The 15,407-nt window shown below is 42.4% G+C and overlaps 1 protein-coding gene across 3 annotated transcripts in view; it reads right to left on the bottom strand.

The window, feature by feature from the left end:
• Positions 1-13,818, bottom strand: part of ELOVL4 (ELOVL fatty acid elongase 4) — a 30,730-nt gene extending 16,912 nt beyond the window's left edge. Inside the window, exon 1 of one of the 3 annotated variants that reach the window (XM_072331884.1) lies at positions 13,523-13,818. In XM_072331884.1, the coding sequence (XP_072187985.1) occupies positions 13,523-13,619 (97 nt within the window). In that variant the 5' untranslated portion in view covers positions 13,620-13,818. Of the gene's footprint in view, positions 1-12,875; positions 13,414-13,522 lie in introns of those variants that run through there. The other 2 variants (XM_072331885.1, XM_072331886.1) reach the window with 2 other exon arrangements.
• Positions 13,819-15,407: the final 1,589 nt, after the last annotated feature.

Genomic DNA, 15,407 nt, shown 5'->3' on the forward strand with positions numbered 1-15,407 from the left:
AAGCTTTAACCAAGTCTGCATCTTGCTTCAGACACCATAGTGCACACAATGTAAAGAGCAAGAAAAAGCAAGAAGCTTTCCCAGTCTCCTTATGTTGTCTAAGCAGTATAAAAAGGCAAGGACACAGTGAATCTGGCTTCTACTTTCTGACCTGGCATTTCGTTGGATCCTGACTGCTAAAGTTATGAATCTGAAGACACAAAAGTGGAAGATTTGAATTCTGCCCAGGAGATGAACATTACTGCCCACTGCTCAAAGCAAGAAAGCATGACCTATTTCAGATCTCTTTCTGTGTCAGGAGACAAGGATTATTCCTGCAGGTGAAAAGAAGGAGCAAGGAACAATGAAATCTTTTATCAAATCCTACTTGCAAGTGGGGTCTTCCTCAGGCTTAACCAGAACTGCCAGCATTACAAGAACAGTTTCCTTTCAGTTTACTCGGCAAGCCTTCTTACCCATTCTCTGTGCAGAGAACAGTTACATGCACAGCCTTTTCCCAAATTTCCTTTCAGGAAAGTAAGATAAACTCTTTCAGAGCAAGATAAATTATGTCATCTGTTTAAAGGGACAAAGCTTCCAAGCTATTCAAAATAATAATAATAAAATAAAATAAACAAACCTCACCCTACCCTGGTTTTAGCAAAAACAACAGAATTTTGTATCCCATTTATTCTCTGGTACAGATGGCCACAAAGGATTTCTGCAAATTACAGAGAACTGTGGTAAGACATACAAGAGTATTAAATCCTGCATTATTTTATATGTGATAGGTGCATTATTACCTGAAAAACAAAATAAGCAGAAAAAAAGCCCAGTTCCCTGTATTAAAAAAAACAAACAAACAACCCTCCAACTGCCTTGAAGCAAAATGAGCAATGCCTTCACCTGATTAGAATTGACAGAGAGTGACTGAATCTTTCAGGGGATTAATGCGTTTGTCTTTCAAATCCTAAGACCCAGATTCTAATTCGATCACAAATGAAATGATTGTTGTGATGGTACAACCTGTAGTACAGTGCTTTGTTATAAGACGGTGCAAACTTTGGACCAAACATTTAAAGCAGCACTCAACTGTAAGGTGAACCCAGAGTAAAGGAAGGTATCTTTTAACAGCAGTTTTCTAGCAGGAACATGTTATGTAAGGCAAGAATGTGAAATCTTCTCATACATGAGATTTACCTGCCATTTTGCACATATAAATATTTAAGTCTCATGTTGCAAAGCCAGCACTAGGAAGAGGAGAGCATACATATTTGAAATTGCCTCAAGGCATCTAATTTTTGCAGGCTTCATATCTTTATTGTGTGAGACAATGATCAGGAAATATATGCATAATCTGCTCCTCAAATGCAAGTTCGAGAGGAGAACCATTAAAAGGACTGAATATTCTACCTGCCGTTGCTTGAACAGGATGCAATTACCCTATGTACCTATAATGAAACATAGAAGGCAAAAGATGAACTTCACAAGCAAGGCTGCACTGACAGTGACCTGGATTTAAAATCATTAGAAACATCTATGAAGCGCACTGTATGTGTTTTAATAAGCAAATGCGTCTGTTACATGTGATTCAGCACTTCTTTGCCAAGCGAGAGGGGTTTAGGTGGTTTTGTTTTCTGTATATTACTAAGCCTATGACTTTTTCCCCCCAGTGAAGAAGTGCAAACTTTAAAAGTAAGCAAAAAGCGCACAGCACAGAAACTTGCACACCCACCGGGAGAAATCCCGAACTGATACAATGGTGATTATCTCTGCATTTAATATTAGCTTTAGAGGAAATATAACTGAAAGATATGACTTTTGAAATTCCTTGCATTCACATTTGTTCTATAAAGATAAAAAGAAATAAACTCAATGCAAGTTTGTAGCTGAATGACATGTGCATTCCTTAGCTATAAGGTTACTACTCACTAATTTATCTGGAGAGCCTTTCGAAGTTATTAATAGCTATTGATACTATTCTCAGCGCAAAGACACTTACAGTGCCAATCCAGCACATCCATCTGTCCAATCACATTTCTAAAGACACTGCAGAAATGACGGTGGCTGTTTAAAAGTGGTTCTTAGCAGTGAGAGTTCTGTACAGATCATGCTGTTTATTTTAAACAAGAAGCCCTCCCAAAGCCCCATCACATGTTTGAGAAAGAGTTCCTTAAACAAGTTAAATTTAGATTCTGAAAGATTAGGAAGGCAAACCAGTAGTACCTAGGTGTTCTATGAAAAACATTGTGGTATTAATCAAACAATTCTGCTCCAGTGGCACTACAACTCAGAGTTATGATCTGTGTTTTCATTTTGTAAGAAAACACGTGCGAAACACCATCATGAACCTTATAACATAATGCGTACAAAGCTATAGGATTACAATCCTACATAATATTTCAGCATTCTTCTCTACTTTTTATTTCTGGTTAATGATGAATGATGTCCTATACTACATATTTCTCTTCCTGACTTTGTGTTAAAACCACTGTCTCAGCCCCATGAATAAATGAATGAAATATTTACTGTGGCTACACAACCACTGGCAGACTAGTTCAGCTCAAGTAAACATCTCTGTGGTTAGAGCCCAGGCTTTTAAATTAATTGGAGTACCACATCAGAACCACTGAGCGGTGCATTTATTGTTACCAATTTGTGGGGATTCCAAGAAAAAACAAGTAAGCAAAACCCACTACTTTAATCTGACAAACTGAAACCCCCAAACATACAAATGAAACAGCTGAAGTTACAAATGTAACACCTAAAATGGTAGAACTGCATGGGCTCCACAACCTGAGACTGAAAATTGCACACTCAAAACACGTGGATTTAATACCAACAGAAACAAAAGATTTCTATGTATTTTGTCATTTTAATAGAGCATCTATACAGTTTGAAATGAAATATTCTTTTAAAGTCCTCCAGCTCTTGAATTAGCTTGTCTGTTCTGGTGCAGATTATATATTACATGTATTCATTGCACTCTAGTCCTCAAATGTCTTAGGTTATCAACCTTCCTTGTGGAAAATCCTACTTCAAAGGACCAAAGCCAAAGCACAAACATGCCCATAGCATGTCTGATTCATCAGAAAGTCGGTATGGATTCCCAGGCGGGACAATGCAGGAAAGCAGAAGGGCTGGGATACTGGGAATGCCTGGTTTATGCTTCTTACCTTTATCTCACCCATAATACTCAACAATGTCTGCAGGCACTACAGGTATTTTTAAGGAGTCTGACAGGTGAAAGATACCTGTACTTAGTTGAGGAACACAGATATCTACTATAATCTCCAAAACAAAGGCCTTCAAATCTCTCTTAACTCGTTTGTTTTAGCTTAGATATTTCCCTTGGAAGAAGTTCTCATTTTACTTTCCAGTATGCATTTTCAGAGGCAGAGAACCCCAGAAAACTCTACCACTATAAATTGTTAATTACACATACTACAAAAATAAGAATTAAACTTCAAGCAGTCAATTAATTATACTTTTCCATGGTCAACTGAAGACATATCATTTTTCTTCTCATCAGTGTACTTACTAGCAGTTTTCAGATTGCTCGCATTTTTCCCCCTATTCACTGAAAGGCAAATTCTCCATACCTTTAACCATTTTCATAGCTTTCCTTTGGCTAGTTTCTAAACAGTGAAGTTAGCCTTGCATCTCTTTGATGGGAAAATGACCACTGTGCCAATCAAGGTGCTGCCACTTTCCCTCACAGAAAAGTTCTGTATCACCATGCACAATTGTTCAAGTTGGATGGGACCTTTAAAGGTCACCTAGCTCACCTTCCCAGCAATGAACAGGGACACCTACAGCTAGATCAGGATGCTCAGAGCCCCGTCCAGTCTAACCTTGAATGTCTCCAAAGGATGGGGCATCCACCACCTCTCTGGGCATCCTGTTTCAGTGCTTCCCTACCTACACTGTAAAATATATATATATAATTTTTTTTCCCACACCCAATCATAATTTCCCCTTTTTCCATTTGAAAACATTTCCCTTTGTCCTATCACAACAGATCCTGATAAAGAGTCTGTAGTTGTATGGACAACACTTCCAACAAGGGAGCACAACAGCAGGCTTCACTTCAGTCCCTTTTTAGCACACAGTGCTACAAAGACGCCATGTTCACTTAGATCTTAGAGAATAAACAGGAATATGCGAGTCAAATATTTTGTCTATGCTTTAACACGAACAAATTAATCTCACAGAATCAAAGAATCACTAAGGTTGGAGAAGACCACTAGGGTCATCTAGTTCAATCATTGAATTTGGTTGGGCTGAGAATAAAGAAGCATCAAAATCTCACAGCCAAGTGTTCTTGTCATAGCAAGCTATGAAACACCAGGATAAGATGAAAGAAGAAAAAATAGTACTCTACAACACAACAAATAATAAAAATATATACCTCAAAACAAAACAACCTCCCCCCCTAAAAAAAAAACACCAACAAATCTAGATTTCAAGAGTTTGCAAACAAAACCGAACAAATCCCATTCCATCCAAAAATTAGAGGTGCCTGCCCCAAACCAAAAGAGCTACAGACAAGACTAACAGGTACTGCATGCAACAAGCTGTGGTTTTCCTTTGTATTTCAAGGCTTTGCAATTGACTGCTTATTTGTATTTAAAACTATACACAGCAACAAATGAACCTAACATAAAATCAAAATACCGCACAGGTATGAAGAACATCTCCTGCAGCTACTAAACACCTGGGTAACATGCATATTTCATAAACTCCCATTAAAGTAACAGGATGCATAATACCATTTTGTTGTTACAAGGTCAGGTGTGGTGTAACTGGTATTGTAGGTAGCATCCTAGTCTTCCTGGGACTCCCATAACTCAGTCACTAGTGTCATACTACCTTTGAGCCTGTGCACTGCAATTACAGGATATACTTGTCTCAAGGCAAGGATAGTAATGAAATTAAGCTCAGGAGCCTCATCAGTTCAGCATTTCATTAGGATTTTCAAGTCAACAAGAGCATCTTATTTCAATTATTTATTATTTACCTCCTCCATTGATTATAATAATTTGTGGGGACTGTGTAAACTCTGCTTCAAGGGATAATAAAAATATAATCCTTACTAAAGCTTACACAAGATGTAAGAGATAATAAGCCCTCGAGGCTTGTTTTCATTCATTTGTCAAATCTGACTTTCTCAAACATCACAAAAGCAAGATGTATTCCCAATGCAGTGATACCTGTGTGCCTTTTCTGAAAGGCTGCAAGATACAGATGGAAAGAGAACAAAAAACAAAACAGACAAACAAAGAACACAGGCTGCAGTTCCATGAACTAGGTACAGAGTACTGTGATCAAGCACATCTCTGTATTTCTACAGAAATGTGTGCAGCATAAAATGTACTTTGAAATTCTGCAATGTTTTCTTTATCAAAACCATGTTCTGTCTTTCAGTACAATTTTAATTTTGTATTAGTATAAGAGTATTAGTAAGCAGTCATACAAGCATACAATGTACACACATTCAGTGTTGCAATAGCAGACTGGAGTATTGGCCTACCTAGTACAACCTGGGGCTTTTATAATGGCAAAGTGTAGATGACCACAGAACAGATTTTCTCCACAGACAGATCTGTATTAGATTCCTCCAGATAGAAGCTAACATCCTTGAAAATTAACTGTTATTAATAATCCTTTAAATTAGAATCTCTGCAAGGCTCTACCCACTGTAGTGAGATGTTACACACTCAGCACTAATGGGACATTAAGTGCAGCACCGAAATATATTGCTGATATGCTAACACAGCAGAAACATACTGTTGCTTAACTACACAGTGACTGCAAAGAACTTACACTGTTGTTCTCACAACTAAGAATGATTTGGGGTTGCAGATGAGCATTTAGAGACTCCTGGATGCAGTGAGCAAACATGTTTGAGGACCAGGAATGTAAAATGAAACATATTTTTAAAAATATCTGAAAGATACCAGAGAACATTTGCAAGGAGCTGCACAATAAATCCCGCTGATAAAACTGCCTGCTTTTGTTTGCATCAGCATGAAGGTGCTGCTAACTAACTTGGTTTTACAGAAGGATGAACAAGGTCAAAAGTTTGTTTGGAGTACAACTGCGTAAGAAGATATTAAAATGTATTAGCTCTTATCTTTCAAATTCAAGGGCAGAAGTAAAATTTACAGTAGTGAGGTACAGCAGGACTTCTGTTAGTACATCTGCCTCCACAAAAGAATCCCTCACAGAAGGATAACACTGCAAGCCATTTAGAACTTGCTTCCTCAACATGCTTTCAATATCAGCAATGACAAATCTAGGAAAAATCACACAAATAAAACTTGAAATGTTGTTTTTGAACATGTGAACTGAACAAGAAAGTATGCTCTTGTCCAAAGATGTTCAGGACTATTATAAATATTTGAGTCCTTCACTACATAGATGAGTAGGAAAAACAATCAGTTTGGCTGCCAGGTAATGCCATATCCAAATGACTGCCACAATTAAGCCTTTCTGCTTTTCACGGTTACCTTTCACGGTCACATATGGCCCCAAACCTAAGCTCTGATGGCTTCCGAAATAATTTCTCACCCTTGATCAAAAATTCATAGAACACTGAAACTGTGGTTAGAGTATAAAAGAAAATTTGGCCTAAGTATCAGTGCTCATCAGAGCACTCTTTATGAAGTACTTCAAAGGGGCGCCTCTGTTCCAAGCAAAATATGAACTATTACATGCAAATCCAGAAAATACAGTTAAACAGGCTCTTATTTTTCAGCCCAGCTATTCAAGTAAGCACCTATATATATAAGAGCAGTATCTTAAACCATCTTAAAAGGAAATATTACAGTTATGATCCAGGAATAAAAGGACACAATAAAATTTTGTGCAAAGACAAGATCTACTGGCTCAACAGATGAGATGAAAGAAATGGGCTATAAACGTCTTTTTCCAGAAATATTTTATGACCAACAACAGAGCAATCTCTCACATTTGCTGTAACTGGCAGTGGGATATGAGGAAATCATATTCATATGCATGGATATAACCCAAACTGTCAGAACTCAAATCATACTGAAACAGAAGAGTACAAGTGGAAGGCAGATGGATGGAGTGAACCCGCTAAAGTGCTCACCATACAAGCAGACACAACGCCACTGAGAGAGAACTTCACAGGCAGGACTTAAGGATCAAGCCACTAAAACCAAGTGCCTGAAGAAAGGAGCTGAACACTAGGCACATAAGTGAGTTAGCTCACCACAACCCAGAGCAGTCGATGCCCACAGGCCTGATGCTGTTTTGCAATAAACAGAAGCCAAACTGAGATAGTTTGTTACCCCACACCTTCTGTGAAAGAAAAGTAAACTACCTCATGTTTATCCTGAGATCCAAGCGTGCACGGTGGGATTTAATACAAAACACACAGTGCACTCAGTATATAGATTTGGGCTTGCCTTACAGGCATATATTGCTTTAACTGCTCTGCTGGGTGCAGTCTTGGGAGTCCCCACAGGGTTGCCATCTGACCCTGAGCAGGCTGAGCCTCATACCCGCCTTAATTTTTGTCTATAAAATGCCACAACTCCTTGCAGTCCATATGCTCAGAAGCACTCAAGTCTTGACAAAATTAAGCACAGATTACTCACATCATGCCTAAATAAGATCTAGAAACTAGCTATTATCTGTCTGCATCTTGCCAAAGAGGTCAGTCTGTCTCATACACAAGAACAAGTTCCTTATTAAATGCCATGGTAGCTTCAGCTTTGTTTTAAATAAAATACAGCCTGAAAGCCCTGTAGCACAGCAGTTTACTGTCCAAAGCCCCTACAAGCACACTGTCCCAACTTTTGCACTCCAGGCACACTCTGGCCACACCAAGGCTCTCTAGAAGTCAGACCTCTTGCTCTTTCTGTGGCCAGTTCCTTTTAGCTACACAAATCATCATTCAGCCACAGTTTTTTTCCAATTCAAAAGCTCTACAGCACACATTACAACCTTTTCCTCCTAGTGTTGCATCCTAGCAAATTCTTCCTCGCAAAGTTTTCTTAATGTCTGCTTGGAGCCTTTTCACTCATCCATCTCTCATCTGAACACTCCTTATTCTTTCCATGTGAATCTCATAATTCCAAAAACATGTCTGGACTGGCAAAAGCAGAATCTTGCCTCACCCACAACTCATGGCCCTTGATCTTCAAGTCCTTAGAAGCATCTCTACCCTACCTCTTCCTCTGCTGGTTGTCCTTAAGTTGCCTTTGACTGTCTTTCCTGGTTACAACACAGACCTGTGTTTGATACAACCTCTTCTGGATGCCATCGTGATAACCATAACCCTGAGCACAGCATAAATATAGAATGACTACCACAGTCAATCTGTAGTCAAGTTTTGCTAATCAGAGACAACCACCTACAAACAACACTTCAATTCCCGGGCTTCATTAATGTATGCAACCAGAGCAATCCCCAAGATGAATGCCTGTGCTTCACACCACAGATATTTCAACTTCTTGTTGCAATATATGGCTCCTGCATATGCTGCATTCTGGGTTATGATGAATGTTCAAACAGAACTTTGTATCATATGCTTGCAGATGCTCTGAAGGCTTTTTTCTTGTTTCATCTCTCTGCTGATGAGACTTGCAGTTGATCACTTCTTCATTTTCTGAAAGAGGAGTCTCCCTCTTACACCTCATCTTCTTGCTCACATCATTAGCTTTGCTTCAGGGAATTGCCTAAGGCTCCACTTCTTCAAGCACTGTGATCCAAAACGTCTGAATGGGAGCTTCCACTTCAGGAATGAACTTATCTGAATTATGTTCCGTTTCCAAAGGCTCTTGCACCTGTTTTGCTCTGATAAGCTCTCTTTTGCATTTTGCTACGTGACATCTTCTGATGATGAAACACAGGTGAAACTTCCCTCAAAGACCCAGCAAACTGTTTCCCCCTCAAAAACAAAACCAAACAAAACAAATAACAATAGCTCTTTTTCTACACAAAATAAGTTCCTTCACTGACAGGCAGTTAGGAAGAATGCTTAATGAAATTCAAATTAAGCAAATTGGGATGGTCGTGTTCTTTGGTTTGGTTGACAGTAGATTCACATGTTCTGACCTTTATCATTCTTTACTTCTGCGATCAACTTCTCCAAGTGCTGCTTCTGCCTCAAGGCAGCCAAACCCAATTACGCTTACCCAGTTCTCTAGTTTCTGGCATTGGTCTGGTTTTACAAGGAAGTCTAAGTCTTCCCATGTCTAATCCTTGTTTTACACAGTCATGGTCACAGATCAAAAAACTGTTTGAAAAGACAACTGCATCTGCAAATCAAGCATTGTACCAAATCACCAAATCTGATGCTCCAAAAACTCAGGAGCACATTCTGTTTCCCTCCTGTGAAGCAGACTGCAAGAATCCATCTCACTCTTCCATCTCTCCCCCCACCTTCAGCTTCTGGCAAACTTCCATCAGGATGCTTCTGGCTTCCAGCTGTGGCACAAACACTCCAGTACAACAAGATGCTGCTTTCACTCAGATAAACCCACTGTTCTACCAACCAACTCAATGAACTTTCTCCTGGCATAAATACTCAGGATCATTTCACCATTTTCACTTTCTCTGTGAGGTAAAGAATTAGGGAAGAAGAAGAAATATGTTTTCTTCCAGTTCTCTTCCCTGGACTGAAAAAGAAACTATGTTAGCTTCCTAACTTGAAGCTGTAGTCTCAAGACCTTCACAGCACAAGATTTTACAGCAATTAGAATTCCATGAGAGCAGCTCTACCAGATCACTGTCAATGCAAGTAGCTGTAAGTTTGCCCCATATTCCCTGTCCTCATCCCTTTGCACTTCTGGCCCAACTGATACGGTTGACATCACTCCTGAACAAGATGTAAACACACACTTAAGTGGTAGGATGGTTCTCTAAGAAGCATCTTTTGCCTCTCTTTCCTCTTGATGGAAAAAGTCTAATCTTATTAACTGCAACAGCTGTAAATAAGTGCTGTTCCAAAGCGGTCCCATGTGGCCTGGGCTAGCCCTGCCTCCTTTTAACTTGGAGCCCTAAGAGCAATCATTCTCACCCAAAGTCTGTAAATCCTTCTGTTCTCCAGCTTAGTACATTCAAATTAATTCCTTCCTCTAAAATATATCTTTGGATAATGGGTTTCACAAATTTCCTTTTCAGGCCAGTCTCCTACTCCTCCTCCCTAAGTGTCACAGTCTCTTCATCCACATTTTGAGATTTCCACATTCTCTCTTGGATTTTGTCCTGAGTTATTCATCTTAATAGCTCTCCTGGACTCAGCCTGGAACCTCCCTTTAAGTCATTTGCTCAGTCATCTAATCATACCCTTAATCCTTCCTGCCCAGATCTAACCCCAACCAGCTATCTGAGCCAGAAGAAAGAAGAGGCCCTGCCCTATCTATTACACATTACTGCTCCCTTGCCCTTACAGGAATAATGGTATGGAATTTCCTAGATCATCTTTCCTGATAATAAGTGTTCCCCCAACAACCTTTTTTTTAATCCCTTGATAATGTTGATAATGTTTTCTTGCCCTTTCTGCCTCCCTTTAAAATGTATGGCTTCCTAAATGAGCTCCTTCAGCCTTCTCAGATGAGGGTACACTAAGAATGGATTTTAGGTTTTCAGGAAGAAGGCTTTAAAAAGACAGTCAAAGAAGAAAAGAAAAAGAAAATATGTATTTCAAATAAATTAGCAAGAAAAAAAAAAAACATTTAAGTATTGCTATGCTGCAAATATACGTCAATAATAAATATATGGAGAAAAATTGTTAACCATGCAAGATTAAACACAAAACCACAACTGATAAAAAAAACAAAACAAAGAGAAGAAAAACAAAAGCCTCCAAGTCCAATGCAGTTGCTTCGGATAGAATGCTTAATGCTAAAATTTGTGACATATTAAAAAAGCAAACAAAAAGGATTTGTCAGATATCTTTTTGACCTCAGAAAGCGTTGGTTGCTTTTTAAACATCCCAGAGCAGGGTGGAAAAAGACCAAATATTTACTGCAAAAAACTGAAGCAGCACAATACTCAGTGGGACATTCTGGCACAGTTACATGCAGCCCCATCACAGGAGTCTGGGATAGCAGAGGAAAACACCTGCTGTCAGGACAACCCAGCTGTGCATTGAGAACAGTGTGTAAGACAGATCTAGGCATCCAACGGAAGAGTGAAGCAAGTATTGGAGAACAAAATAATTTTAGTTTTATATGAATGAGAAGCCTTTGTGTAGGAGTAGTAGTGGGAATAAAATTTCTTCACATTTTATTGTGTAATTTTGCTGTGTAGTAGTGTTTCAGTATGATTTATTGTGTAATGCTATTGCATGGCATCATTTGTTGAGCAACTTTGCTGCGTGGTATAGTTTTTTTTTTATTTAATGATATTGAATGTTAGGCAATGGTCTTGCATGCCATAATTTGTGTTGGTTGTTGAGCAACATCACTGCCATTCTTGACACAAAGGTGAATTCACACAACAGTGCCAGATTCATGATTTGAGCACACTGAAAGACGACAAATGGATACAGTATCTTGTTCTGAATGATGACACATGCAGAAGAGCTGTAAACTGAGAGAGTATTTAAGCCAAACTTTGATATTAAAATATGATTTTATTAGATACCAATAATGGCTCTTTCTTATCCAGAGCTACATTGTAACTGCATGGTATGATGCTACATTTCACATGTCCACACCTGGCCTTAAGTACAGCAGGACCTTGTTTTTATAGACTGCTGGGTATAAACAAGGCTGGTAATAGGAGTACAGTGTGACTTAGGCTCTGTGCAAAACTGTCCTTGCACGGAATCATGAAATTCAAAACACGAACAAAAACTCTCAGCCCCTTGTGCCAGATGCAGTCAACGAACTTCATCATAGCGGATTCCTGAATTAACAGCAACACTACGGATCTTAGCGCAACAATTTAAAGTTTTGCATAGGATTAGCAAGGACTTGAGCATGTTCTAGATAGCATTACAAGAACATCCTACCACTTAAGGTGCTCGTAAGTAGCGAAAGAGGAAACAAAAGTTTGCTCAACACATACTACCAGTGTAAGTAACTTATCTCAACCTTCCTTCCACAGACTTCATTTTTCATACTTCCCCTTCTTTTCCTTACAACAAACGTAGTCAGTATATAGATTGAAATAAAGCATTTGAAGTTCTGAAAATATGAGAACTTGAAATTCTTTTCTAAACAAAGCAAGTGAAGGATGTAAGGATATCAACTTAGTAACCATATTTGTATTTACATCCACCCCAAAATGCTACTGATGGGTTGGAATGCATTACTGAGGAACCTACAAAAACTGTATGCAGCAAGAGGCAGAGCAGGCACTGACAGCTGACAACCTACTGCTGTTGCAAGCACTTTCATTTGTTCTCACATTCCTGCAGGTTGCAAGTAAAGACTAAATGAATATGCATATAGGTTTAATGATTTTAAAAAGATAGCAAGACCCAGCAGATAGACTGAGAAGGCAGCTCATGAGAAAAAGCGAGCCCCTGCACCTATGACATAAGATCAGTTTGTTATCTGGCAGATGGCAAAGCGGAGGGGGGCAGAGAAGCAACGACTGCTGATGCAGTATGCGCTCCCGGCCCAAGCCAAGGCCTCACGTTTCCCCTTAGCAGCCTGCCACAAACATTTGCTCTACAGTACTCTGTGCAATTCTAGGTTTCCATCTAACTAGTCTAGAACCCATCGTTGTGCAGTCAACTAAATCATGATGGAAAGACCCAGAGAGCTGCTATTGTTCTATCAGCTGCGCAGGCCCACTCACGGCAGCAATGAACAGAAACTCTACCCCACTCGTTTTACTGACCAGCTTGAGGCCGCCATTGACACGCAGCAGTACCTGCAGGGCTACCTGTCAGCGGGGTGACTTACTGCCTCATCTGCTGTCCCCGTACCGGCTTTCAAGGCATTTCCTCTTCAGCATCTTCCATGCTGGGTGTCAATACGAAAACCGAGCACACTGAAATCGGAATACAGCAGAACGACCCCCGAAGCACTTAATACAAAGTGAAACGCTCCCGCTGCGATGGTAACAGCCATTTCCTCGCTGAATCGCTGAACTCCACCATTTGCAAAGTGCGAGGGATGCTGTCACAGAGCTCCCGGCTGCCGCACAGGTCCCGAGCCGCCGGAGCTCCGGAGGGAACCAAAGGGCCCCAGAAGAACGCGGCCGCCCGGGGAGGCTCCGCTGCACGGGGTCGAGACCAGAGTAGCGGAACCCCCGGCCCGCGGGCAGCCGAGGAGCCCTTCACCTCGCGGCTCCGAGACCGCCCGTGCCTCGGGGGATTAAAGCGGATCGCGAACCCACGCGCGTCGAGAGGACGCGTCCGGGCACCCCGGGAGGAGCCGGTCCCGACCCCTCGGCCGCGCTGCATCGCCGTGGCAACGGAGCCATTTTGAGAGCGGCAGCGCCCGCGGGCAGGGGGCGCGGGGAGGCGATGGCGACGGCGGCGCTGCGGCGGGTGCGCTGCGGCGGCGAGCGCGGGGCGGCGGGCGCGGGGCCCGGCCTGGCGCGTTACCTCGGATGCTCCAGGTCCAGCGGTAGAACTCGAGGGTGTCGTTCAGCACGCTGGACACCAGGCCCGCGGCGCGGGGGGGCTCGGCGGCGGCACCCATGGCGAGCAGCAGCAGCAGCGGCGGAGCCGGCAGACCTGTCCTCGGTGCTTGCGTCCGTGCCTCTGCGCCGGGGCTGCTGCTGCTGCTGCCCTTCTACAGCCGGGGATGTGATTTAAATCTCTATCTCTCGGTATCTTCCCTCCAGACTCCGCCTCGCTCCCGTCACCGGCTCCCGTGCCCCGCGGGCAGGGAGGAGGGCGCGGAGGCGGAGGCGGGCGGGGAGGAGGCGGGGGGGCGCGGCGCAGCGGCCGCGGAGCATCGGTCCCTGCGCGCAGGCGCACGGCGGCCCCCGGCTGCGGGAAGCAGGTGTAGGGCCGGGGTGGCCGGCCGCATCTTCACTCACTTTTCTTTTTCTTTCTCTATTCAGTCGGGTTGTTGTTGTTTGTTTGTTTGTTTGTTTTTTAACTGGTCGGAGACAGAAATCTGTCAGTCATCTTCTACTTTCTTTCTCAGGGACAGTGACTCCATCACCTTCCTGGGCAGCCTGTTCCAATACTCCTTACTAAGTCATGAGCTGTGCCCACTCCACCTCATGTTGCTGGTACAAAGGTGTGGGCTTGTCAGCTTTCCCTGAGAAATTTCGGCTCACCATTACCCCAAGAAACATCACCATTGTCCCATCCACTGCTGGCAGGCAGTTGGTGGCACTGCCCTAGCAAAGCAGCACACCCACACTCCTCTGCCTGCCATCAAAGCATATCTCCCACCCGTATGCCCCCTCCACCTCCTGCCCAAGAGCTTTTCTGGTTATTTCACAGCTCAGAGGGGTTTGCACACCCAGCCTATCTCCAAAGGCTGCAGAAGGAGCTCCTGTGGCAAAGGCTGGTGAGGCTGTTCTGCACCCAACACTTCAGCCCAAACAAACAAGCCCTCTGCCTGATGTGGGTGCATCAGATGTTCCTAACACCCTTTCCTTCTTATCTCCTGACAATTTGTCTCTCTCTCTCCTATGATGCATGTAGTGTGGATGGCTGAATGACACGTTTGGGAATGGTTTCCTCACTGAGGGACAGGAGGAGAGCTTCTCCGCCCGTGTTGCGAGCTTTCCTTCTGGCAGACAGTAGATCAGATGGTATCTACCTCTTCCTCCCCCAGCACACCAGTACTGTGTGTCACTTGTCACTTGGTCTCTGTGAGCACGACTTGCACTCCTCCTGCCTGGTTGAGTAACCATCGACTCGGTTCCTGTACTGCCTTGGCAGCTGTGGTCCCAGTGTTATGGATGAGAGGCACACTAGCCATTGCTGTTTTCCACATGATGAGGTCTGTTGTCTTTGCAACTTGGAAGCCGGCAGATGTTTTGGAGTTGGGACTGCATGCACTGGAGGGAGAAAGAAGAGACGCGTCAACCCCTGGAGGTGTGGATCGTGAAAGCAGCCTGGTTTATCCCACTGCTCCTTGTAAATTGCAGCTGAAGCAAGGTTGCCATATACCAGTGTATGGACAGTTACTTCTCTCATGTGGGAAGAGTCAGTCAAAATTCTGCATAGATGATACTGACCTTGATTCATTCTATCCTGATGGTGCTGATCTCTGCTGGAGGCCTGGTGTGAGCTCTGAAGTGGATCTGTCACTGAGTAGGTCACAGAAAACACCAACCTGCTTCCCAGCTTGCAGGAAGGCAGCAAGGTGTTTGCTGTTGTTCCTATGCCTCCTTCAGGTGAAACCACTGCAGCTTGTTGTTGAACAATTAGAAACGTGTGTGTTTGGCATCACCTAAAGCAAGGATTTGGATTTTCTTTAATGCGATCTCTTAAATCAAAAGGAAACCAGAAGAGCAAGTTGTGA

The sequence above is a fragment of the Excalfactoria chinensis genome, chromosome 3 (assembly GCF_039878825.1).
Source record: "Excalfactoria chinensis isolate bCotChi1 chromosome 3, bCotChi1.hap2, whole genome shotgun sequence".
Classification (NCBI taxonomy): domain Eukaryota; kingdom Metazoa; phylum Chordata; class Aves; order Galliformes; family Phasianidae; genus Excalfactoria; species Excalfactoria chinensis.